The sequence below is a fragment of the Coccinella septempunctata genome, chromosome 5, assembly GCF_907165205.1.
Source record: "Coccinella septempunctata chromosome 5, icCocSept1.1, whole genome shotgun sequence".
NCBI classification, from domain to species: Eukaryota; Metazoa; Arthropoda; class Insecta; order Coleoptera; family Coccinellidae; genus Coccinella; species Coccinella septempunctata.
The window spans coordinates 17,175,764-17,203,345 of record NC_058193.1 but is presented as its reverse complement, the minus strand read 5'-3'; the positions used below and the strand labels follow the sequence as shown (position 1 = coordinate 17,203,345).

The 27,582-nt window shown below is 37.1% G+C and overlaps 2 protein-coding genes across 4 annotated transcripts in view; one reads left to right on the top strand and one right to left on the bottom strand.

The window, feature by feature from the left end:
- LOC123314451 (protein-tyrosine sulfotransferase) overlaps positions 1-27,582 on the top strand; it is a 445,878-nt gene that overhangs the window by 183,362 nt on the left and 234,934 nt on the right. The window lies entirely within an intron of this gene.
- Positions 20,282-21,056, bottom strand: LOC123314452 (spondin-1-like). The gene is made up of 2 exons (XM_044899753.1): positions 20,762-21,056; positions 20,282-20,492 (listed from the first exon to the last, which is right to left on the bottom strand). The coding sequence occupies exons 1-2, from the start codon at positions 21,053-21,055 to the stop codon at positions 20,346-20,348; spliced, it is 441 nt and encodes a 146-aa protein (XP_044755688.1). The 5' UTR covers position 21,056; the 3' UTR covers positions 20,282-20,345.

Sequence of the window (27,582 nt, the reverse complement as noted above, 5' to 3'; positions counted from 1 at the left end):
CAATAATGATCGTGAACTTATATTACAAGAATAATAATAATAAGGGAGGAAAAGTTTAAAAATATCTTCTTTTTCTAATAATTTCTACACGTATAAGCACACAGTCTTCTCCTAAAAACAGCTTGTGAAGAGTTGAATATGTCAATGAAAGAGATATGCCAGTTATAAAATCGTGTAGTTCTCAGAAAAGTGGAATTGTAATACAATGATGTGCGGGCTCTCGGGATATAAAAAAGATCTCTATGGCGACCAGTAAAAACACGAGTATTGAAATAAATTTCACGAACAATGGGAAAATCGAAATGATTATTCATTACTCGAAATAAAAACATTTGATCGAGAATAACTCTTCTTTGCTCTAGGGTAATAATTTTGTACATTTTCAATCTCGTCTCATATGGACAAGCAACCTGCCTGTTACCGAATCTGTAATATAGAGTTTTTGTGAACTTCTTCTGAATTCTTTCAATTCTGTTGATATATTTGTGATAAAAAGGGTTCCATATTGGGGTTGCATACTCGACTATACTGCGGACTAGAGAAAAGTACAGAACCTTCATGGTTTCTTCATTCTTGAAATTCCGTGTAATTCTCAGAACAAAACCGAGCATTCTGAAGCCTCTAGAAACAACATTATCAATATGATGTTCAAATGACAACTTCGAATCCAGAAATATTCCCAGGTCTTTAACAACTGTCACCTCCTCTACAATCAAACCAGACAGGCACAGAGGTGCACTCACAATGTTCAAGTTCTTGGTGAAAGTTATATGTTTACACTTACTAACATTCAGGGACAGGTAAAGCGAAGAACAGAACTCGCAAAATCTGTTAAGATCATCCTGAAACTTCTGAACGTCCTCCAAGCTTTTCACAGCTAGGTACATTTTAATGTCATCAGCGTAAAGCTCAAAATTCACATAAACAAGATACCGGCAGACATCATTGATATACAAGCTGAAGAGAAGTGGTCCCAAATGAGACCCCTGGGGTACTCCCGATTCAACATTGTAAAGAGACGAGCAAGCATCACCCATAACAGCATACTGAGACCTTTCACACAGGTATGACTCAATCCAACTTAACAAATCTGGTCCCACACCATAATCTAAGAGAACCTGCAGAAGTGTTGCATGATGTACTTTGTCGAAAGCCTTGGACAAATCCGTGTAAACAGCTTCTACCTGGACACCCCGATCCATATTTTCGGATATGTAATTGATGTATGGCGACAGATTAGTGAGAACCGATCTGCCTCTGAAAAAACCATGCTGTCTGATGCTAATTTTCGATTTCAGTGAAAGAAATAGGTAGTCAGTTACAATAGATTCGAGCAACTTACCAAAGTGGTTCAAAATGGAAACGGGTCGATAGTTGGACAACAAATTAATTTTTCCACTTTTATGAATAGGGGTAATTTTAGCAGTTTTCCACAATTTCGGAAACATACCGGAACGCAGAGATTGGTTGAAAATAATATGAAGAGGATAGACAAGTGAAGCGGCACACGACTTGATAAATATTGAAGGTATCAAATCTGGACCTGATCCTTTGTTTGTTTTCAATTCCTTCATCTTATTCATTATTTCATCAGAACTAATGTGATCAAGGTGTACATGTGTGGAGTCCCGCACATTGTCAACATTGGATTTTCTGATAACGGGTCTGAGGGGATCCTCGAAAACATCTGCGAAGAATTTACCAAACGCATTTGCAACATTCTGATTACCACTATATTCAACATTTTCATGAGTCACCGATGTGGGTACAGTGAATCCCTTGTTATTTTCCGAAACATAAGACCAGAAATTCTTCGGATTCTCAACAATATTATCTTCTACACGTGAAATATGAGCTGTATAGTCTGTCTGAATGGATTTTTTACACTGTTTACGTAAAAGAGAGAACTTGTTATAATATTCCGCAGTTTTGAACTTTTTGAATTTACGATGAGCATTGGCCTTCTCTTTAACATATTTAATAGTACGATTCGAGAACCAAGATGGAAATTTAGACTTATCATTTACAACTCTAACTGGAATAAATCTTTCAATTAGATCATTGAGAACATTATAAAAAACTTCGACATTTACATCAACATTGTCGCTACTTAACAATATATCCCAATCGATCAGTGACAACTCCTCGTTGATAGTACGGTAATCCGCGTTGAAAAACTTGAAAATGGATCTTGACTTCCCGCCATCCACCATTCCACCGGGAAGTTCCACCAACACATCCAGGGCAGGATGATGCAAATCCTCAACAACAAAGGGAGACAATGAACGTTTCGTGATCACGGTCGAACTGGAAGACAACACTAAGTCCAGTATTTTACCATTACGATTGCGTTGGTAGTTGAATTGACCCAGTGAGTTATATGACGTGAAATCTCTAAATTCTGTGTAGGAATCACCTTGTACCATATCACACAGGACATCTCCATTCGTTCCCACAATCCAGGAGAAACGAGGCAGATTGAAATCTCCCAGAAGAAGGAAATGATCATCGCAGTTCTCGTCCATCAGGGCTGTAACAGCATTAAAGTACGACAAGTAATCGCCGGAAGATGTACCCGGCGGTATGTAACACACACCAACGAATAGATTTTTCGTTCCACTCAAATTTATTTTGATCCACAAGTCCTCGATTAGTGTTGAATGAAGACAATTTGACACAGCAACACTCTGCAGTCTCTTCGCGACACCGATGAAAACACCACCTCCCTCTCTCTTACTGCTAGCTGTATCGGATCTGTCTCTGCGGTAGACATTATAATTACTGCAAATAAATTCGGAATTGTCTATCGTAGGTTTCAACCATGATTCTGTAACGCATATTAATTCAGCAGAGCAATTCCAGGAAGACAACAAAAATTCAGTTGTCTTGGTCCTGAGACCTCGACAGTTCTGGTAATAAACACTGAAAGAGACCGCCATGGCGAAAAACTACAACAAAGAAAAACGAATGTACACTACTGAGGCAACTTCGCCAAATCTTTTTCTGAGGTAACACGCAATATTTTGGAGGTTTCGTCCCTTCTCAACAAAACTCTTCCATCTTGGACCCAGCAGAATTTGAACTTATTGTCCTTGGCAAATTTCCTTGTAGTATTAAACAAACTTCTGCTATCCTTCGAAAGACTTTCATTAACGTAAATAGTAGTCTCGACGCCTTCAAAACCAATGTCGCTCGACCTAATGGTATCTTTTTTACCCTTGTAGGCTCGCAGGAAATTGTCCCGGTATGACTTGCTCTTGAAGTCAATCACAATGGGTCTGTTATTATCTTTCCTCGGCATGAAATGAATTCGGTGACAACCCTCAACAAAATCTTTTATATTGGAAATATTAAGTCTCAGTGCAATCCTCTCAACAATACTTGATACATTCTCATTCTTCCTCTCGGGAACCCCGACAATATCTAAGGACCTCGCCTTCAACTGTTGCTGCAAAATATTGACCTCTTGATGAAGCCTCATGTTTTCCCTCTCCAAAGTTCCAAGACGAACATCCATCCCATCCAGCCTGTCATTTATCTTCTCGAAGGTTACCAATTTAGACTCGAAGTCATCAATTTTTTGTCCAAAATAGTTAAGAGACCTAATGAACTCGGATTGCTGACTGGTTATAGAAGCTAGGTCCGATACAATTTTATCAAGCTTCCCTCCGATATTAACATAGCTAGAAGTGGCCGATCCAGAAGAGCACTCGCTGCAAACCCATTTAATTCCTCCGGCATCTCCAAAATTCTTCAAAACATTGGACTGCACTCCGAGGCAAGACAAATGTATCTCGTTATTACAAGAAAAACATCGCACAGCCGGCTTGTTTCTGCTACCGGGTGTACGACATGACACACAGTTGACCGGCATGTTTTATCAATCCGTGACAAACGAAATGTTAATTAATCAAGGAAAACCACTCAGTCTCTCAATAAAAATCAAAAAATCCAACTATATCGGATAGTACAGGCAATAAGGATTACGATGATATAGATTTTCAAAATTAATACGGGAAAAAACAACCAAAAATACTCGAAAACTCTCGGAGTGCACGAAGAGATGTATTTCTCATCTGTTCACGAACACGACATAGAAGGAATATTATAAGAAGCTATAGATGAAATAAATGACTGGTGTATTGAATGGAAAATAAAGCTCAACGGACAAAAGAGCCAAGCGATATTACTGCAAAAGAGGAGACTGAGAACTACAACAAATCTAGAGGCAGATGGAGAAGAAATCGAATGGAAAAACGAAGCGAAATATTTAGGTATCACCCTAGACAAAGGTCTAACTTGGAGAAGCCATATCAAACAAGCCGTTGACAAAACCAAGGCAGCGATGAATATGCTCTACCCGCTGATAGGTAGAAAGAGCCACATGTCAAATGAGACAAAATTGAAAATAATCAAAGCTGTTGTTCGTCCGCAACTGACTTATAGGTAGATCAGGTGCTTAGGGATTCGCGGCAAAGAGCCATATACAAAGAATTCAGGCAACAAAAAACAAGCTACTACGATGTGCCATAGATGCGCCTTGGTTTGTCAGGAACAAACAGATATATCGAGATTTGAAGTGGGAAACCATCACCGAATTTATGAGGAGGAAAGCTGAAAAGTTATTCGAAACAGCGAAGGAACATCCAAACGAAGAACTCAGGAGACTAGTGGACTACGATCCGGAGGAAGACAAAGGAAGAATGAGAATTTACAAAAGGAGACCGCGAGATCAATCGAGGAGAGATTAAAATGAGAACGGAAACTTCTCTTCTCTTCTAAGAAGAGATATCCGAAATGGACGAACATGAAAACCCTAGCACGACAATGTGCAAGAAGAAATTATCCGATCAAGGGATAAATGGTTTATAGGCAAATGCCCGGAACCAAAAAAAAGCAGGTTAGGTTTAGTGGGCCGCAAACTCGGAAGAGTGACAACGGTTAAGTGGAGATAGAGGACCTCAAACTGAGTTTCAAGTGTCCCAATAAGGTATTCGTTTCGGAGATATAGAGTGATTTATGAAAAAGTGCTGAAAATATAAACTTCCATATCTTTGTTAATATGGTAAATTTTCCGCTGATATTTCACAATCTTGTTCCTATAGGCATTCACCGTCAGCACAAGAAGGAAAATAGAAAAAATTGCAGACGCGTATTCAAAAATTTTAATTGACTTGTCAGATGAGAAATATCACAAGGTATATGAGATAAAATATATAGAAATAGAAATTTGGGAGGAGTGAAAAATATGATGAAAGATCAGTTTTTTGTTTGAATGGTACAAATTTTCTATTGTTTTTACGATATGTTGAAATCATAATATTACAATATTTTTATATTCCCATCATGAAAAATAATATTCCTGATACATCAAAAACACTAAATTAACTAACACTAACTAACACAACTAACAGAGCTGTTCTCACCACGCCCTGCACATCTCGCCTGAGATAAGTCGACAATTACTCCCAGAACTCCTGTTCATTCTTCTTAACTGAAAAATAATAAAAAATTAAAAAATAAGTAACTATAAAAAAAGTTATATTTCATCATTCAGACAAATAGTAGTGACCAAACATCCCCTAAACATGAAAATTATTTAGCCAGGATTGTGAGCGCGAGAGCACTATGCATGCGTTTCAGAGTGACTCCGTTCCCTTTCACAATCTGTTTGCAGTCCCTTTACTGTATACTATACATTGCTTGCACATAGCACATACACATACCTAACTAATGGTTGTATTCTGCTTTTCATTCGTAAGTTACGAATCTGTAGAGTACGATCGATCTGTTAGTTTCAAATTGACAGATTCGTAAATAATGCAATTCTGGAAATGTTTCTGTCACTATCTCATTGACAGTGTCACTTTTGAACTACTTATCGTAAATAGTTACGGATTCCTGTAAGCTACAGACCACTAAAAACCGTCCAGAATTGCAATTTTCCTGTAAGCTTATGAAAAGTTACAGATTGGCTTACAAATGGAAGCAGAATACCACCATAAGATTATCATCTCTTTCACATACTTATATACAATAAACTGACTGACTGCATTCATAGTCCCTTGTTAATTCAGATACAATGGGGTAGTACTTTCTTTCGAATTCTTGGATAGTTAATGGAGAGGCATGTCTCTTATTAAAAGAATAATTCTTTAATATATTCGTAGATTATGCCAGGTTTTCAGGAATCGATTGCAGAACAGTACAGTCTCAAAGACCAAAGTGATTTCGGATAAACGAAATTTTGGTTAATTTAAAAATTTTTTTTGTTTTGAAAATAGTTGAAAATAAATTAAGTACATTCATCTTTTTTTGCAGCTTCAAAGCGGCAAGAGTTTTGTTCCATACAAAGTGTCTGTCACTCTGTCAATTGAAGATAACTTCGGAATAATATTCTTCAAAACATATATAAAAATTAGTCATGTGAAAATAAGTTGAGTAACACTTTTTTTTAGTTACCTTTGCCACCTGGTATCTGTCCAGGTGTCACTATGCAAGCTAGGCACAATAGACCTTAAGGTCGCAGTGAACTGTAACCCCTTCTCACTATACTATACTATACTATGCAAGCTCCACAAGTTCGCAGGTATTCAAAGCACATGAGAATCTACTAGATCCTAAAGTTTCATCTGTGTGAAAATAAGATATGTCTGGTCGCTCTGGGATCTTGCACTATGAGCGTTCTTGTTATGAATGGTGAATTAATTATCTTTTTTTTTTTTTTGTACGTCTAGTAATATCTAATACTAGTTTTTATCAAACTACGCTTCTCTCGAACTGAAATTGATTACATTTCATTCAAGTGAGTGAGGGACACAATACAGGCCTAGGTGCAGTTCGTCGTCCGGGATGGTTTGAAATTTTATTTTGTATTAATTGGGTACAGACATGCTCCGAATACCGCGTCGCGTACACAGACGCGTTCAACAAAAGTTCGCGACGATGTTGCAGGGTGCGTTGAGAAAATTACACCGTTCTAAACTTCGTACTGTACATTTTATCGTTCCATCAGTAATTGAGTAGAATCCACCTGATGCCCCCCCCCCCCCAGCCTCTATTTTTATGCGTTATTATTAATCTAAAATACCAGAACACGGTGGGTAATTCATATTTCATCGATCAGTAGAATTTGCCACGGGCTCTATTGTATATGTTGGCGTGCAATATTGGATCGTATGATCGAAAGATTGTGGTGAAAATTGGGAATCGAATAAATTGAATCTTGAATTGGAAAAGTGGATATTGTAAAATTTCTGGCATATAGGGGGGGGGGGGGAGGTTTATTTATTTATTTATTCATTTGAAAAGGAGTACAAAATAGGACGAACCCAACAATATGTACTGTTATGTTTTGAGTTTCCCCAATATAATATTGTTTAGTTTAGTTTGTCCAATGAGTATTAGGAATGAGAAGAAATTCTTGTTAATTTATAAGAAATTTATTCATGTTAGGAAATTTTGGATGGCATGGAAACGTAAAAAATAATAGGGAGTGATCTGACAGAATAGTTTTTATAAAAGTCACTTATTCCATCGAATGAATTGTTTTCTGTTTTATAAGTTACGATTCCGTTGATGTAATAACAAATTAATTTATAAAATAAAATGAAAGTATTTAACGGATCGTAACAGTACTCACTAATGAATACAGAAAATACAAAGAGGAAAACTAAATGTTACAGCCTTCCTACTAGCTGAAATATAAATGAAAGCACAAAAAAAAATAAACAAACAAAAAATTACATGGACAAGCTATAACTCATAAGGTATCGCCTTGGGGTACCCGAAAAACTCCTCAAGGAGTGTGAAGAAGAATCCACAGATGCAAGAGTGGATAATGAGTTATATGACTTGAGGCATCTAACCAAAGGTGAATTAAGATGGTAATTGGTGGAACTTTGGGGTATATGAAAGAGTAATTTCTTCGCGTGTTATAGGATGGCACACTAAATGTGAGCATACCTACAATTTCGCAGCAATCTGAAACATTAATGATCTGGTGAACAAACTTCACATTTCTCATCATCATCAGCAAGGCTCAACAAATTCAATTCTCTCATGATTTGTTCCTCATTATTTAAAACATCAATATGAAATTTTCTATTGATGTACCTTATGAATTTATTCTGAACATTTTCAAACCAATTTATGTAAATATTATAGTATGGGTTCCAGATGACTGAACCAAATGTTTAAATACTTTGCACGTATGCTATATACGGAGCTCTTATGGAGTTGTATTGATGGAAATTTCTACATATTCTGATTATGAAGCCGAGCATTTTATGAACCTTTTTGGGTACATAATTAATATGATGATCAAAAATAAGTTTGGAAACAATGAAAATTCCCAAATACTAAATCACAAAAACTTTGCTCAAGACAGTGTTACCTATTTTATATTGGTTGTTGATCATGTTTCTATTGCGAGAAAATGAAAATGAAACGACACTTATCGAAGTTGAGAAAGAGGGAGTGTTCTTGGCAATACTTGAGGAGTCTATCCAAGTCTTCCTGAAGCTTGACCGAATCTGACAAGCTAGAAATGGCATAAAAAACCTTCAGGTCATCAGCATATACAAGAAACCGAGTAAATCTGAAGCAGCTAACAATGTTGTTGACGTATATATTGAAGAGCAAGGGTCCCAAGTGAGACCCTTGCGGTACTCCAGAAAGGAGATTTCTATAGGAGGTTGCTCAAAGTATACTCTGTCCTTCGTAATGACACAGTCAAACAGTAACCTTTGATCAGTTGTATAGCATTTTCTTCCGTCCATTTCATCTTGATGGATCTTGATCGTAACTTGAAAATAAATAAGACTAGAGCGATTGGAATGCCGAAAAATTCGCAAGCTAGTCCAGACATGAAATCGCAGTGCAACAGCGTTGAGTTTGTGTTTCCTTTTAGTTGGGGAGCCCAAGAAGGAAATTCTGGATTTACTCGAGCGTGTCAGAAATATAAGTGGAGATACCTTGGATACAACTGTATATAGAGGAATTGTCTAGGACAGCCTGCCAGAATAGTAAAAAGAAACGATCATTGTACATACTCGAGCGTGTCTAATTAAGATATGGGTGGTTAATTACATGTTGAAAAAGTATACATTCTCTTAATCTGACTATTTAAGCGTGACGAAAAGGTGTGGGAGGGCGCCAATCTTGCCGAAACAAAAACGTCACGTGTACATTCTCGAGCGCGGTGACTTCTTTCTTATTTTGACGCTTATGATTCAAGAATAACGGAAAAAATATAATCTGACAGTTTCAGCAAGCCGAAACAATAAAAATTGGCCATTAAGGTCACAAAAATTAGTTTTTTTGAATTATCTCCTCTCCTGGGCTTCAAATTGTTTTCATATTCATTATAAGAGTTTTAGAGCATAACATTTTCTACAAATTTTGTCGGAAGTAATTTTTTTTACGTTCAAATATTCTTGAGATACATTATGGCGATGAATGTACATTAGTCTGGGTTTCCATACAGGGTGTTCTACAAGCTCTATGACAAACTTTGATAGATGTTAGCTGTGCTTATTCTGAACATGTTTTTTCCTATGAACATATATCCGATTCGTTTTTGTTCAGAAGATACAAGCATTTGAAAAATAATATTTTTATGTTCAAATCATAATAATAAAGGGAAATTTAAAGACTCTAAAAATTGTTCAAAGTGTCCAACTTTGGGTTGAATGCAAGCTTCACATCGACGAACTAAAGATGCCGTCATTTGGCGTATCAGATTTGGGTCGTTTCGTATTAGGTTTGCTGCATCTTGAATTCTATCAAGTAATTGTTAATGAGATTGGATTTCAACATGATAAACATGATGCTTCATATGACCCCCATAAATAAAAATCTAAGGGATTTGGATCAGGCGAACGAGGCGGCCATTCTGTTGGTCCTTCTTGCCATTTATTCGGCAAGGGTTCATTCAGCCAACTGACTACTTGTCTCCCTCTATGTGGTGGTGCACTATCGTGCTGATACCACATATTTCCAACAATGTTGAGCTCAAGTCATCAATGAAGTCTAAAAGGCTGTGCTCCAAAAATTTTTTATACAAATCTGCATTTAAACGATCATTTATAACATGTACTGGCAACAAAGCATTGTTGAAAAACCCACCCCAAACGTTTACATTGAAACGTTGCTGACATCGTCATAAGGTCCTTTCGTTTGCATAAAAAGTGTAGCACTTTTTTACACTCGATTCGATTTACACCAGTGTAGAGGAAGTGTAGTTTATCTACACATAGTCATTGACTATGTAAATTCAATCAGCAAACGAAACTTAAATCGAGGGTAGAAAAGTGCTACACTTTTTATGCAAACGATAGGACCTTTTCTCTGATGGCATATGGATTCTGCAGTGCCCAAACATGTTAATTATGGTTATTGTTGGTACCATCCTCATTGAAACAGGTGTCAAATGAATAATTAAAATAACGTCAATTACCATGGCAACCGATATTTTCTGTCGTCCTACTTAATAGCGGCTATAAACTGCCCAACTCGGTCGGGCCGACGAACCGACTTGGTCGGGTTGGATGTGAAATCGGTTCGTCTGTAGCTATGACCGCCGACAGAGGATTTGTCGGGTCTTGTCGTACGGCCTAGCCATCCAACCGCACGAACGACCGACCATGTTGGATCGTGTGGAGCGCTGTCCGGTGGAAACGAGCTCATTCTGTATTCAAATGTCGACTGGAGAGGAGGAGAGGTATTCGCTGCTGCAAAAATTGCCGTCACCATTGATCCGAGCGATGTATACTTCAGCGATCGTGAAATTCAACTGACCAAGTTGGACGGCGGTCGTGCCGTCTGTACGCAACGCCCAATCTGGTCGTCCCGACCGACAGTTGGCTCGACCGAGTTGGGCAGTGTGTAGCCGCTTTAATCAAAACATGAAAAAAAAAATATTCAAATGCTAGTAACTCCTAAACGAAAATGAATCGGACCTATGCTCATAGGAAAAAAATTGTTCAAAAAAAGCACAGCTACCTTCTGTCAAAGTTTGTCATGGAGCTTGTAGAACACCCTGTATATTTAATGTATGTAAAATTGCTTCAGACAAAATTTGTATAGAATTTTATTATATACAACTTTCATAATGAATACAGAAAGGATTAGAGCTACAGAAAGGGATATAATCTTAAAAATGCTTTTTTATCATCTTCAAACTGTCATATTAAGAAAACCCCCCCTGATTAGTGTCAGATTAATGGGTCAGCTTATAACACCGAGATTAACCATCTGTATAGAAAATTTGGCAGTTTCCAATATGCACAAGTAACGATTTTTTTTTGCATTTTCAAAGGATCACTGTGAACTTGCGTTACGTCCGAATTGTCCGTCACTTGAAAAATAGCTTCCTTTGGTTCCAATCGACATATCCTCTAAAAATCTAACACGCTCGAAAAAAAAAAAAGTTTCTACCATTTTCAACTCCTCCGTACGGCCAGACCACCACGCAAAACTGTCAGATTAACATGAATTTATTATCAGAGACACGTAGGGCATATACAATATATCTAGTAATCTGACACTCGAGTATGTGCACCTGACGATTTTTTTTACATCTTTGAAAACCTGCAAACGCTTTCCCCACTGCTGAAAGTGTATTCATCATAGAACATTTTTTTCTTTCTGCCATCTAATCTTCGAAATCCACTAGGTCTCCACGACGCTCGAGTGAATCCCGGTTTAGCATCGTCGGCTCCCCAACTATTTGATGCGATAGCCCTTTACCGACAACGGACGCAACGCCATCATATTACACTGTGATCCCGTACGACATTCATAGCATGTCTGTACGCACCTTTTTTACACTCACAGAAAACAAATAAATATTTTGGTATTTCCGTATTTCTAAATAGAAATGGTCATCGTTCGACACGGGCACATTTCTGCGTTTATATGAGATGAGGCTTTTACCCACATAAATTTTGGCCACAAAAGACGATACAACAATTAACCAGGTGAAAAACTTCATTCATGTTTATCAGAAGTTATAGTTCTGCAAGATCTGCTTCAGTGTGTCCCCTGTGGTTGTTTCACGCTGCTTTTGTGACGTTTCATCAGATTACATCCTTCGATTGTGAGTCTATATCATCAGAAATCAGGATGAGGTAATGGTCACTTTCAATTGTCAACTTGTCGAATGGACACCAAGATAACCAAGATAAGTTAGATTAGAGTCACAGGTGAGATCGATAGCAGATGAACTTCCTGGTGATGGGTTGAAATTCTTCTGTCAATGTTGAGTGATGCTCTCTACTACCTTGCCTTTGAGAAACGTTTTTTCAGATGCACACATTTTATTGTATGCAATTTCTACGCTGATAAAAGCAGAAGGAAGTTGCTCAACCACAATAAGAACATTGCAATAATGCCATTACTTTTTAGTTCCGACAACCTTCTCAATGCGATACCTATTAGTTCTTCATTTATTTAAAATCCATCAGATAAATAGAAGAACCATAATAATTTTTTTTTTGGGGTAACTCTTCCCATGTTGGTAATTTATTCATAGTTCAAAAGAGAGCTTTAAGAACTATGCTCAAACTGGGCTTTAGAGAATCTTGTAGGGGTTTATTCAAAAGTAATAATATTCTTACCATATATGGACTTTACATATATAGATTACTGATTTTCTTCCGCAATCATAGCCGCTATTTTGAGTTACATAGAAACCAGAATGGTACCAGAAGAATGTTTCCATATTCAGTTCCATCCCACAAGACCTCATTAAGAGGTAAAAGTGTTGAATGTATGTCAATATCTCTATTCAATATATTGCCCTCTCAGATTAGAAAACTTTCATGCCCTCCCAAATTCAGAAAATCTTTGTACGCTTTAATCTTGAATTGTGAACCATATGATATTTGTGAGTTCAAAGAATTTTGTATAAATCAATGATATCGTATATTTGGCTTTGGCATGTTCCATTTTTACAAACTTGGTAATTATCTGGGATCAATAAATACTATTACTATTAGGTACTATTACTAAAAACTTTGATTAAATGCGCAGAATACAGGGGTATACTGCGCTTTTAATTTTCCGATTCGTTTGAATTTTGCCGAATTTCACAATTCTTGTTATGATAAAAGCTATTGTTGTGTCATCAGTACGCAGTTGCGGACACATAATAGGAGTTATCAGGAAATTTGGAAATACGCCCCCATGGGTGATAATGATGCGAATCGCTTTTTCGTTTGATAAAAAACAGCGGCATAGGATCTACGTGAATGTATGGAATCAATCCGCATTGAATATCGCATCGCATTATATCACAGGGTCATAATTCACAATTCGTATTTTCGCTGATTGAGGCTATTGAGGGCCCCTGTAGGCGTGCGAACATAGAGAAAGCCCCAACATCATCTGCTAATGGTAAGGCCTTTTATAATCAGTTTCTTACTGACAGGGATATATATGTAAATCGTGTCTGCTATTTCGTCGCTACATCTTTTATAAAAATCTATTTTACTAATAATAATAATATTTATCTCGAAAATCTTTCATACATTTATAGGTACTATACTAATATGTGATCAGAACGAAATATTAGTCAACTATAATAGCTATTTATGTAACAAGTACATAAATTAGATCTTTATGGACGAGTCCAAAAGTTTATGGCAGAGCGAGCAAAGCAAGCGTGGTCAATAACTTGGGCGAGTCCATAAAGCATAATTATATACGAGTTGCATACAAAGCTTTATGTTTGACTGCAATGCAGAAATTTTATTTTCTGAAATGGCTTATTACTGAAAAACATTAATTGTGCTTTTGATTTTCTTACCTTTGTAACCAGGGACCTTAGCAACCCCAGTAAACACAGAGTTGTTTACTTCCTTAATTTTGTGACAAATGTCATAATAATCCAAAAAATGGATTGTGCTGGAGAAGAAAGCGTAGAAAATTTAGCCGTAAGCCCCAAAGAATCTCTTTTAACCACTAAATCTAAAAGTGCTTATGAAAATATGCATGCGGCCTATAACAAGTGGTGTAAAGTGGAGAAAATTCGGAAATCAACAGAAGACAGTATTCTGGCTTACTTCAATAGTGAATGGAAAGCTCGCTATGGACTACATAGATGAATCGGAAAGTACTAAAATAAGTCTTGCCACCAGAATATTGGGCCAGGAAGTACAAGAGTATTGCAGATCGAAAACTGTGCTTCCACTTCGAGCTCGACTTCCTCAGGCATGCATTTTTATAATAACAAAGAATGTGTTTTTCATATTCACTACCACGTTAATGTTTAGAATAGTTATTCATAAGTTTGTTTTTAGGTCGAAGTTAAATTCTTCTTCCTTGAATAAAGTGTTTTTTGCATTTAGTATATTTACTTGACAGAATTATATTGACAGTTGAGTCCAATAAAGTGATGTCCAATAAAGTGGTGTCCAATAAAGTTTTATATTATGGACTCTAAACGAATTCATAAATAAAGTGTTTATGATGCAGTCGAACATAAAAATACATATGCGCTAACACAAAGTGGCATTACAATACTGCTGAACCGTAAATGGCTCAAGTTCCATCAAAAGCTTATGTACTTCTCTCTTGAAGGCCCTTGGATTATTGATTCTTCTAATTCTCAATGACAACTTAAGCTTCATGCAGATTCTGCTTTTTTTTCTGTAATAGCTTATCCATGCACAGGATACGTATATTGATAATCTCTGATAATATAAAAGCGACATGGTAAGTTGGTACTGAAATATTGTCTATCAACATTAAACATTCTTCATTGTATAGAGCAGATGTAGTTAACACATTACTAGTCTTTTAATTACTCTGATATCTCCCTTCTGAGTGAGGAAAATTCTTCCTACTGTTCGACAATACCCTTATGGTGCAACATACAGAACTCAACTTAGTATTTAGCTTATCTATATGACTTTCCCCGAGTAACACATAATCCAACATCAAACTTAAGAACTATATGTCTCAGAGCTCAAACTGATCTCTGATTTATTTAGATTTACAGCAGAGTTAAAAAAAAAAAAATTTTAACTCGAAAAGCAATGTAGTCTAGAAGGAGAAAAAGTAGCATTTGAGAATCATTGAAGTATACAGGTCATGATTTCCCCTAAATGGGTCCTTTATAAAAGGAATGCTTCCTGCATACAACAATTCACGTGGATGAACAGTTCTCAATTGTGTTGCAGTAAAATGTTCATTGCACTTCGTAGTCAGTGGTATTTGCTGAAGTCATTGTCCTTACGGCCTGAAAATTTAGTCCACTTCGGAGCACTGAAAATAAAAATCAATGAATGATTGAGTCTCATGTTAGGTACCAGTTTTATATTTATATTTACATTTTTCTTAGTGAAGTAAAAAACTCAATTTCGGAAAATCCAATTTATTCAATCCAGAGTTCTTCACCACGCAATAATTTTCGAACGAGATTTCGACGTTTTCACGAAATTATTAGACAAAAAAATATAATAATCAGCAACTAGAAGGGGCAAGATAAACAAAAAGCGGTACGAGAATCAAAACCTTCAAAACCTCTTTGGACAAAATTGCCATCTGAAATCCTACAAAATGGCCCTACATCAATATTTCAGCTAGTTTTAGGGTCTTCAAATTTCAATTTGAATTTATTTTATCTCATATACAGTGTGATATTTCTCACCTGACAAGTAAATTGAAATTTTTTGAATACGGGCTTTTTTTTCTTGTGCTGACAGTGAATGCCTATGGAACAAGCGTGTGAAATATCAGCCAAAATTTTACCATATTAACGAAGATATGGGAGTGTATAGATTTAGCGTTTTTTAATTATCACCCTATATGTACGAAACGAATACCCTCATGGGACATTTGAAACCCAAATTCTTAACCCGTTTGAGGTCCTCTATCTCAACTTAGCCGTTGTCCCTTACGTCACCAGTCAACCTGTATTATGATTTATTTTTCAGAAACTATACAGTGTGGCTTTAAAATGAAAATGTGGGAAGTTTTTCGGACCCGTCAATTTCGAGGGTGAACTTTTCCGCTCTTATCATCTCCTAACGGACGTTAGCACAACCCCTTGATTTTTAATAGTGATGAGGGGTGAAATTTCGCTTCAACATTTTTATCGATAACGAAATGACAGGTAAAATATTGGAAGAGTACTCACTATTGTGATAAGTTAAATGCTGGAAATAGGTACCATTCACTTACATGTAAGTTTTGCTGAAAACGTTCTCGTACATTACTCAAGATTTCAGGTGTAATTTGACGGCATTCATTAATGATGAGTTCGCGAATCATCCAGTGACTCAGGCTGGGCGTAAATCTTGGATTTCAGGTGACCCATAGAAAAAGTCCAGTGGGACCAGATCATGTGATCTGGGTGGCCGCTCAATATGTTTCTTCTTCCAATCCAGGCGTGAGGAGAATTTTCATCTGAGAACTGACTCGCACCAGTTGAACGATAATCCGCGTTCAGTTCCTAACCCAATCTTATCTTATAAGGATGGAATATATGTTGTTTGGATTCTCTTGATTCTCGTGCGTGAAACACCAGGTACATATTACTAGTTCGGATCCATTGCTACTTGACCTAAGAAAGCCCTGTCCCTTGTTACGTTTCTTTCATGCACCCTATTTTTGTTTGCGACTGAACCAGTATAGTTAAATTTGACAACTAGTTGTACAAAGTACGCAGAGGATACATTTTTTCTAGAATATCGTTCGTTAAATAAAGCCGCTAGGTCTATGTCTCCAGCCCCCCCAAATTTGAATATTTCACTTTTTTTGACGCTTAAGTTTTGTACTAGTTTTGTACCGAAATGTACCGTTAGAAAAAAGTTTTGTACCCCTAATTAAATTGACGAAAATACGGTTTTCAGTTTGGGGGGGCCGTAGACATGCTCACCCCCCACTTTTGAAATTGCACTTTTTTTGTATTTCAAAGTTTTGTACTAGTTTTGTACCGAAATGTACCGTCAAGAAAAAGTTTTGTACCCCAAGATTAAGGGGTCTTAGGAGGGTTTGAAATTGGGAGGGCTGGAGACATGTTTTCGAAATAATGAGATTTCTCTTTTCGAAACGAGCTAAAACATGAGTACTAGTTTTGTACCGAAATGTACCGTTGAGAAAAAGTTTTGTACCCTAATTAAAATGAAGAAAATACAGTTTTCTGTTTGGGGGTACTGTAGACATGCTCAACCCTCACTTTTGAAAATGCATTTTTTTTTTATTTCAAAGTTTTGTACTAGTTTTGTACCGAAATGTACCGTCAAGAAAAAGTTTTGTACCCCAAGATTAAGGGGTCTTAGGAGGGTTTGAAATTGGGGGGGTTGGAGACATGTTTTCGAAATAATAGGATTTCTGTTTTCGAAACAAGCTAAAACATGAGTACTAGTTCTGTACCGAAATGTACCGTTGAGAAAAAGTTTTGAACCCTAATTAAAATGAAGAAAATACAGTTTTCTGCTTGGGGGTACTGTAGACAAACAGAAAACTGTATTTTCTTCATTTTGATTAGGGTACAAAACTTTTTCTCAACGGTACATTTCGGTACAAAACTAGTACTCATGTTTTAGCTTGATTCGAAAACCGAAACCTTATTATTTCGAAAACATGTCTCCAGCCCCCCCAATTTCAAACCCTCCTAAGACTCCTTAATCTTGGGGTACAAAACTTTTTCTTGACGCTACATTTCGGTACAAAACTAGTACAAAACTTTGAATTACAAAAAAATTGCAATTTCAAAAGTGAGGGGTGAACATGTCTACGGCCCCCCCCAAACTGAAAACCGTATTTTCTTCATTTTAATTAGGGTACAAAACTTTTTCTCAACGGTACATTTCGGTACAAAACTAGTACTCATGTTTTAGCTTGATTCGAAAACCGAAACCTCATTATTTCGAAAACATGTCTCCAGCCCCCCCAATTTCAAACCCTCCTAAGACTCCTTAATCTTGGGGTACAAAACTTTTTCTTGACGCTACATTTCGGTACAAAACTAGTACAAAACTTTGAATTACAAAAAAATTGCAATTTCAAAAGTGGGGGGTGAGCATGTCCACGGCCCCCCCAAACTGAAAACCGTATTTTCGTCACTTTAATTAGGGGTACAAAACTTTTTTTCAACGGTACATTTCGGTACAAAACTAGTACAAAACTTTAGCGTCAAAAAAGTGAAATATTCAAATTTGGGGGGGCTGGAGACATGGACGTAAAGCCGCTGTTCGCGCAGAGCCGTTATTTCTAAAAAATAAGTTTATCATTTCCACCCTTTCTTCTAAGGAATACACCATTTCAATTCTTCTACAAATTTACAATCGCTTTGACACTTTTGTAACGTTCATAAAAATTCACGGTCCGTGTCCTTCTTTGGACAACAAATTAACAATTTTTTGGACAAAATTTAATACTTTTTTGAAGGAAAAATTAACAACGTAACTACTTAATACCTTAAAAATGTGTCTGGTACGAATTACATTAGGTACCTTTACACTAACGCTCTTTCGCGCGCGATCGAATCGCGAGTGCCAGTCACTCGTGTTTTCGCGCGGTATGGAGTGGCGCGTGTTAACTTTTTTGTGTCTTGAGATCGCAACGGCTTTTCGCGCAGTCTTGCGTGTGCTTTGGAGCGTCCAATTCGAAATCTCTCATTATAAGCGAGAGGTTGGCGCGACTCGTGGCATGTTGAAATTTTCAACGGTTTTAGCGGCACTCCATAGCTCGAAATGAACAAATTGAATAAAAAACGCAAACTGAAAGTGGCTTTGTGCTTGGCAGTGTATATGAATATTCCAAAGAAGAGAAACAGAAGATGCTGGGTGAAAGAATGGATGGAAAATCGTACATATGGACATATGCCTCTCTTGAATGAGTTGCGTGAAAATTTTCCTATGGACTTCAGGAACTATTTGAGAATGGTTGCCGACGCTGCTCCGGGAGCTTGAATCTCCCATGTTTCTTATAAATTGAAAACTTGTATGAATAATCATTAATTAATGCATACCTACATGTACTTACGAATTTTGAACGTATATACTTCTTCAATTAGAAACCCGCGCGAATACACAAACGCCCCGAATCCAAACAAACTCAGTCACTCGGGCTAGTCGCTCGCGAATTTTTACACGTCCAAAAACCGAGTGAATGATTTGCCTTTACACTAGCATTCTTTCGCAAGCGATTGGCATGGGGCGTTCTAGTCGCGCAGGAAGGAGCGTTAGTGTAAAGGTGCCTATTCTCGAGTTGAATTCCACATTGCCTTATTCCCTATTTTGTTTTTTCATCATCTATGAGTATTTTGAAGCGAAATTTTAGGGTCAGATAGTACTCGACGCGATCTTGAAAATTAGTCATCGCAACACCTCTCATCCCTATTCAAAATCAAGGGGTTGTGCTCACCCCCGTTAGGTGTTTGAAGTAACTGGGAATCCCGAATTAGAAATAGACGGAAAACCTTGAAGTTGATGAAGAAGAGGTTGAATGAAAAAATGAAGCAACATACCTAGGAGTGAAGTTTGACAGAGGACTAATATGTAAAAACCACATCAAATGTGCAGTCGATAAAACAAAAGCCGCAATGAGTAGACTTTATCCACTCATAGGCAGAAGAAGTCATATGAATAAGAACATCAAGTTGACGATGATTGAAACTATCGCGCGACCACAACTCACATATGGATCGGCGGCATGGGGCTTCGCAACCAAGACCCATATCAAGAGAATACAGGCCACTGAGAATAAACTCCTTAGAATGGCGATGGATGTATCCTGGTTTATTAGGAACAAACAAATCTACAAGGACTTGGAATGGGAAACAGTTACAGAATTTATGAAGAGAAAAACGGAAAGGATATTCCACAAAGCCAAACAACATCCAAATGGGGAACTACGAAGATTAGTCGACTACGATCCAACAGAAGAAGCTAGATGGTCAAGAACCTACCACCGAAGACCTAGAGATCAGGTGAAGATTTAAATGTAACCAAAGAAGAGCTTAACCTATAAAAGATAAAATAGACGGGTCCGAGTGATTTCTACATTTTCATTCAAAAGTCGGAAAATCGACGTGTTAAGTTTTCGTTGGACCACCCTGTATGTCTAAGTACCTTGTTGTTCCAGCTAGGGGATAAAAATTTGCAAATAAAAAACTAGTTTTATTTTTGGCCAAGGAATTATTTCCTGAAAACTTTCGTATTTGTATTTCAACACCCTGCACCCTGTATAATGTAATCAATAATCATCGAAAAATACAGATAAATGTGAATTCAGGAACTGATTTCTGTGTGCGATAAAAATCAATGTGTCTAACTATAAAGCCACTATATATTTCTGTAACAGAAAAAGAAAATATATAATATAAATTAAAATTAACATGGAGGCATGATACACGTTTTTATTTGAGCCTCCTTCTCTCCAGGGGCACAATCTCCAGCTATGCAATGTCTCCAACGTGTCTGCTTCCCCATTCCACAAGTCACGCTGCATTCGCTCCATTTGCTCCATCTATCCCAGACCTGAAATGAAACAGTTACACATTAGTAATGCGATGGGGATATTTCCGATTACTATTATATTATATTATACAACGTGCCGAAAAAGTAACGTAACTCGTGAATCATTCTTGTACGAAGAATTTCAAGGAAAATCCTGGCACCCGTCGATTTTTAATTTCAAAATTCACTCATCGTATGCTTTTTTGAATTTGATATTTCTCACCCCCTACGCCCCGCACTCAAAATCCACAAGTCTATTATTGCTGAGTAAAAACAATCTCTCTTCCTACCTTCGGTCCCTTTTTCTTTCTTTTTTCTCTAGAATTATCATCCTCAGTCGTTATTTCCTCTTCATCTTCATTGTCGTCTTCATTCTGTTCAACTTTCTCGTCACGTTTATCCCGGTCCTTGATTTCTGAATTTGTGACCACTTTGGAAACAACTGGTAAAAATGTTGTTGTTTCACTACAGGCTACGTGAACATAACAAAAAACGTATAAAATGAGTATAAATAAAAAACACGATCTCATTAGGATGTATATGATAAAAATGTCATGAAAAGTCAGGTTTGAGTTTCTGATCATAGATTGTCGTCGGAATAATTTGTCGAAATGGCATAGCAGCTACCTTTAAATATTTTCGAATATAAATTTATCCTAAAAATAATTCGAAGTTTGTGTAATTACTGGGTATCGCAAAATATAGGCAAAATTGTTGTGAACAATTGAGGAAAAAATTTCGAATCGTGGATCCTGGTCCATTGAAACATTGTTCCGAAACAAAAGCCGTGGAAAGTTGAAATTCGGAAAGGTTGTATAGGTTTGGAATGTTAACCTCGAAGATAGGATTGGCCTTTATAGTTCAGGGCTAAACCGATTTTAAAAACCCGAGTTGAAGAAAAATTCTGACGGCACTTATGAACTTTTATCTCGAATGAAAAATTTTTCAAACTTTGTACATGAGAATTTGAAATAATTCATTATTCAAATTCAATCAGTAATTCAAAGTCGAAGATGTATCTTGATTGTCATTTTCGCACTTCTAATTCGCGCCTGTGTGTAGGTGGCATTCGGATCCTAGCGACCGCGACGCGCGACCGCGACCTGCGACCAACACCCGCGACAGACGACGTACTGCTCGTACATATTCATTCTATCAAGCCCCGACGGATCCTAGCGACCGCGACAGGCGACCAGTGGGCGTCGCTGTCGAGTGGCTTTGGTCTCGCGACCTGGTCGCACCAGGAGCAGTGCTGTCTCGCGACCGAGGAGAAGAGCGTATAAAAATGTCTTCGTTTTCTCCGCAAGAGGATGAGATATTTATAGAATTAATTTCCAGAAACCCGCCCTTATATGATGTAAGGTTAGAATCATATAAGGACGGCATTGTGAGAGAGAACATATGGGATAATATTGGAAAAATGATGGATAAAACAAGTAGGTACGCCTTATTTTATTTTTTTTTTTTTTCAATGAAACATTTATGGACAACATAACTGAATGTTTTTGGAAAATTTGGAGCATTGGAAATTCGAATTCAATCTAGTTTCTTCTATCGATACAATCTTCTTGCCATGAAACTTGACCAGCTGGACTGGAGAAAAAGTTTTTCAAAGAATCACGAATTTCGAATGCAGCTAGACTTGCAAAGCCACCTCTTCTTGACATTGGTAACATCTTTTCTGAAGGCTGATAAATTTATGGATCATAATTATAATACGGAACACCATTTTTTTCTAAATAAGCATCCCGTAGTAAATTATGTAGACAACAAGCTGTCAAAATCAGATCATCAGTTACATCTGGTCTGACTGATATAGGTGTGTAAAATATTCTGAATACCTGAGATAATAACGCGAATGAATTTTCTGTCACTCTTTTAGCTCTGCAAAGTCTGTAATTGAAAATAGCTTCATCACGATCTATTCTCGCGTCATTTCTATAAAATGTTCATCATATAGTTATCGAGGGCAAACGCTTCATCGCCAACTAAAACATGTGGAATCATAATGTCTGTTCCTGGAAGATTTGCGGGCCCTGGAGTATTGAATTGATTGCTCGCAATTTTTTTTCCTATACGGGATTTCCGAAAAATTCCACTATCTCCTTCCTTACCATAAGATCCCACGTCAACAGCAATAAATTTGTAATTGGCATCTACTATCGCCAGGAGTACAATTGAATAATATTCCTTGTAGTTGAAAAATAGCGAACCAGTGTTATTTGGAGCTTTCACGCCCACATGTTTTCCATCGATAGCCCCAAAGCAGTTAGGGAAATTCCATCGATTCCAAAAGTCACCTGCTACCTGCTTCAGATGATCTTCTGTAGGCACTGATAATAAAAGTGGCACTAAATGTTTCCGTAGACTTGCTAGTACATCCTTCACTATTCTGCTTATATAACTCGCTGATATACGATAGTTATATTCTAGTGACGCATAGGATTCTCCAATGGCTATGAATCTGAAACGAAATATGTTTATTACAGATAATGAAGTCAGGAAAAGGTGGAAATATATAAGAGATTCTTATAATAGATGCAAAAGGAACAAGAAATTACCCACAGGGTCATCAGCTCTATCTAAATCGACTAAATGGACACTGTTCGAACGGCTTAATTTTCTAGATAAAGTTCCTTCAGAAAGATTGAGTATTGCCACTGTTCAAGATGTACATGATGGTGGTGAAGAAGTAATAGACAGAACAAATACAGCCGGCCCGAGCGGATTGGGAGAAAGGAGTACAGAAGAAAGAAGTGAGGAAGGAGCAAGTAATGAAGGAACAATCAGAGCGGAAATAGGATCAGCTGGATTGGAGAAGAAAAGTAGAAAACGTAAGCAGGAGAATAGCTTACAATCATCATTGTTAGAGTATTGGAAAGAAAGGGATAAACAGAGACAAGAGGAAATTAAATTATTAACTGCACAGGAGCCAGTTCCTGATAAGGATGACATTGATATATTTTGCACGAGCAAAACCTATATACGAATATAGGTTCAGTTTTGAAGAAACTGACACCAGCTTCAAGAGTGGAGATAAAAGCAAAAGTTTTCAATTTACTGCTAGAGCATGAATCAAAAAGCCTGAATGAAATGACTAATTTAAGTAATAGAGTAAGATCCCAGAGCGTCCAGACATAACTTATTTTCACACAAATGAAACTTTAGGATCTCAGTAGATTCTCATGTGCTAAAGCACATGACACCTGGGCAGATACCAGGTGGCAAAGGTGACTAAAAATAAGTGTTACTTTACTTATTTTTACATGGCTGATTTTTATATATGTTTTAAAGAATATCATTCTGAAGTTATATTATAAGTGCCAGACACTTCCCATGGGCCAAAACTCTTGCCAGGCACTTTGAAGATGCACAAAAAATATATGAACTTTACTTATTTGCACATGGCTGATTTTTATATATGTTTTAAAGAATATTATTCTGAAGTTATATTATAAGTGCCAGACACTTCCCATGGGCCAAAACTCTTGCCAGACGCTCTGAAGATGCACAAAAAATAAATGAACTTTACTTATTTTCACATGTATGATGTTATAAAATATGCCATTGAAGTATAGGTGAATCCCTCCACTCCATCCACTTCAACTGCAGAGCTTTTCTTTGTTAAACAATCTTCAAGTGGTAATAGTAGAAGTGAATAAAATGAGAGTTGTAATATTCGGATTGAAAGAATTTTCTTTCGATTATTTGATTTTTGGCAGATTTTATAGGGAAGAAGAGACGTTTAGAGAATCCGAAATCAAACTATTCCCTATATAAAATTGGAAGTTTCATTAAAATTTAATAAAATACATGTTCGTTTTCCCTGAAGGCCTTCAATAATCAAGTATTATATTCTCGATGGACATTGAAAATTTTGCGAAATTTGTGTTCAACATACATTTCAGCCAAGGTAGGAGGACGAGGAGTAGGATCAATTCAGTACACTAAGAATTTTGACACAAAAATAATTAATTGTACTACAACTCTCATTTTATTCACTTCTACTATTACCACATGAAGATTGTTTAACACAGAAAAGCTCAGCAGTTGGTGGAGTGGATGGAGTGGAGGGATTCACCTATACTTCAATGGCATATTTTATAACATCATACATGTGAAAATAAGTAAAGTTCATTTATTTTTTGTGTATCTTCAGAGAGTCTGGCAAGAGTTTTGGCCCATGGGAAGTGTCTTGCACTTATAATATAACTTCAGAATAATATTCTTTAAAACATATATAAAAATCAGCCATGTGAAAATAAGTAAAATTTATATATTTTTTGTGCATCTTCAAAGTGTCTGGCAAGAGTTTTGGCCCATAGGAAGTGTCTGGCACTTATAATATAACTTCAGAATGATATTCTTTAAAACATATATAAAAATCAGCCATGTGAAAATAAGTAAAGTAACACTAATTTTTAGTCACCTTTGCCACCTGGTATCTACCCAGGTGTCACTAGGCAAGCTACACAAGTTCGCAGGCATTCAAAGCACATGAAAATCTACTGAGATCCTAAAGTTTCATCTGTGTGGAAATAAGTTATGTCTGGTCGCTCTGGGATCTTGGACTATAATATTGAGATCAGTTTGGACTCACCTGTCAGTATTGTCTCTTTGACAACCAACAAATTTGAGCACTCGATCAGATAATAATTAGACTCAATTAGAAGAAGTAGATTGTGATAATTATTTTCTTACCTCAATGTGAGCTTCTGCTCGCTTCTTACTAGAAATCTTCCATTTTTTTTTGGCATTATATCTTTCTTTATTAAACTAAGTACAAATTCAAATTGTTTATGATTCAATCGACAGTACTCCCTGAATTTTTCCTCATTATAATGTAAATGTTGTTTAATTAGAATTTGGAAGCAGCCTTCTTCTTCTCGAGAAGTGAAAATTGAGTCAATCTTCATCCTTTTTTCCGAGGGCACTGCTAACATCATGAGAATATCATCATCCTCCTCTTCCTCCTTCATTAATTGCTTGATAGCTTCCACTTTATTTGCAGATAGAACGTGCTTCATATTGCTTTATATTAGACAACCGTCTCACCACACTTCAGTCTTCAAATGGAATAAACAGAGACGCGGGCCTCAGCTGTTTACGTGTCGCAAGTCTCGGTCGCGAGGATCTGAATGCCAGTGGTCGCGACAGGCGACCAAGCCAGCTAAGTCGCGGTCGCTAGGATCCGAATGCCATCTTAAGACAACAATTCGGCTTCACTTTTTCCTATAGCATAGAGGGCTTCTTCTTCTTCCTCATCCACTCCTGGACGTAGGCTTCCTTCAAATGTCTCCATTCCGATCTGTCCTGTGCCACCCGATGCCATCCATTTCCCGCCTGAGCCCTTATATCGTCTAACCAACTCCGTAGCGGTCTTTCAATGCTGCGTTTTGTTTGTCTTGGTCGCTAGTGTGTAAGTTTATTTGTCCACCTGTTAGGATCTTGTCGAGCCACGTGTCCTACCCATTGCCAGTTGCCATTTCAGATCTGCCACGCGCTGTAGTACGTATACCTTATTCCTCAAGCTCAAACCAAGCATCGCTCGTTCCATAGCTCTCTGTCTGCACTATCCTCAGTTTACTCGTAAACCGTTTTGTTATTCCAATTTTTCAAGGCCATATGTCGCCACTATATACAGGCATCAAAAACTCTTTGTTTCAATTTTATGAGGATGTTGTTGTTCTTAAATATATGTTTTAATTTTCCAAAAGCCACCCATATCAGTTTTATTCGCCTGCTCAACTTCGCTATCTGATTCTATCTACCCAATCTTATTGCATGACCAGGATATATCCTGTTACGTTTTCTACCTTTGCAGAGTGTAAATAGATGTCTTCCTCGATATTACTCATTATCTTGGTCTTCGAGATGTTCATTTTTAAGCCAACCTCTTCCGCGGCGTCCGCCAATTCTTTTAGCATTTCGGTCAGTTCTTGGGCATCACTTCTAATCAGGACAATATCATCCGTAAATCGGAGATGGTTAAGGAACGATCCATCAGAACGATCCATCAATGTTAATACCTTTCGTTTCCCAGTGAAACGATTTGAAAATGTTCTCCAGAGAAAGCGTGAATAATTTTGGAGATATGGTTTCGCCCTGACGTACACCCCTATTTAATCTGATTTTTTACGTTTTCAAATCTTCATTTACCTTGACGTGAAAGGTAGCATTTTCGTATATATAGCATAGAACGAGAACGAAATAAAAGTTATATGCGTAATAGCAAATGACATTGGACGTTTCAAGTTCAATGTTTCCTGTGGCGTACGAGAAAAAGGAAAAAAGGAATTCTTGTTACACCGCAGGGATTAAAATCGACTCCAGCCATAAACTGAAAAGCGAACGTGTATAGCCTCGTTGGGAACAATATCGTTCGGGAACACTTTCGGAAAGCCACGTCCAATCATCTACTATTAAAAAAAAACATTTATTCGAGCAGATTATTAACGACGCTGTTGAGAATTTTTTTGCTACTATATCCATAAAACAGAAAAGATTATAGTCTCGACTTCAAAGTTTGAAATCATAAATGGAGCATTTCTAGCATGTAAGTAAAACAATTTTTAATTAAAAGTCAACTATTGTTAGTCTATTTTTCAAAATAAAGTTCACGAATGTTACTCAAACTATGAAGTATGGTACTAATGTATGAGGCGTCGTTTGAGCCTAAAGTGTTTCAGCGAATAATTTATTTTTTTAGTCCAAATATACATATATCCTTACCCAGAATAGTAAATATCACCGCAATTGACAAATATATCAACTAGAATCATTTATATATTTCAAGACATACTTTTGACCCAAACGGCGTGAAATCTAAATATTTTATAATTTGAACTATTCCATGTCGCCAAGAGATGGCGCAGCCGATGCGAGTTTCAAGAAAGTAGATCATTTGGCAACCCTGTCAGACGAAGAACACTAGTGAGGAGTGTGAGTGACGATGTGATAACAGCTAACTTCTACAAAGAGTAACAGTTGTTACTCTTTGGAGAAATTCACATTTCACAGTTGTCAAGTTAGAAATGAAAGCGAGTGAATAAATGTAACTGTTTGGAGCATGGAGGTAGGAAAAGAGTTCTTTACCCATGCAGGTAAGAAA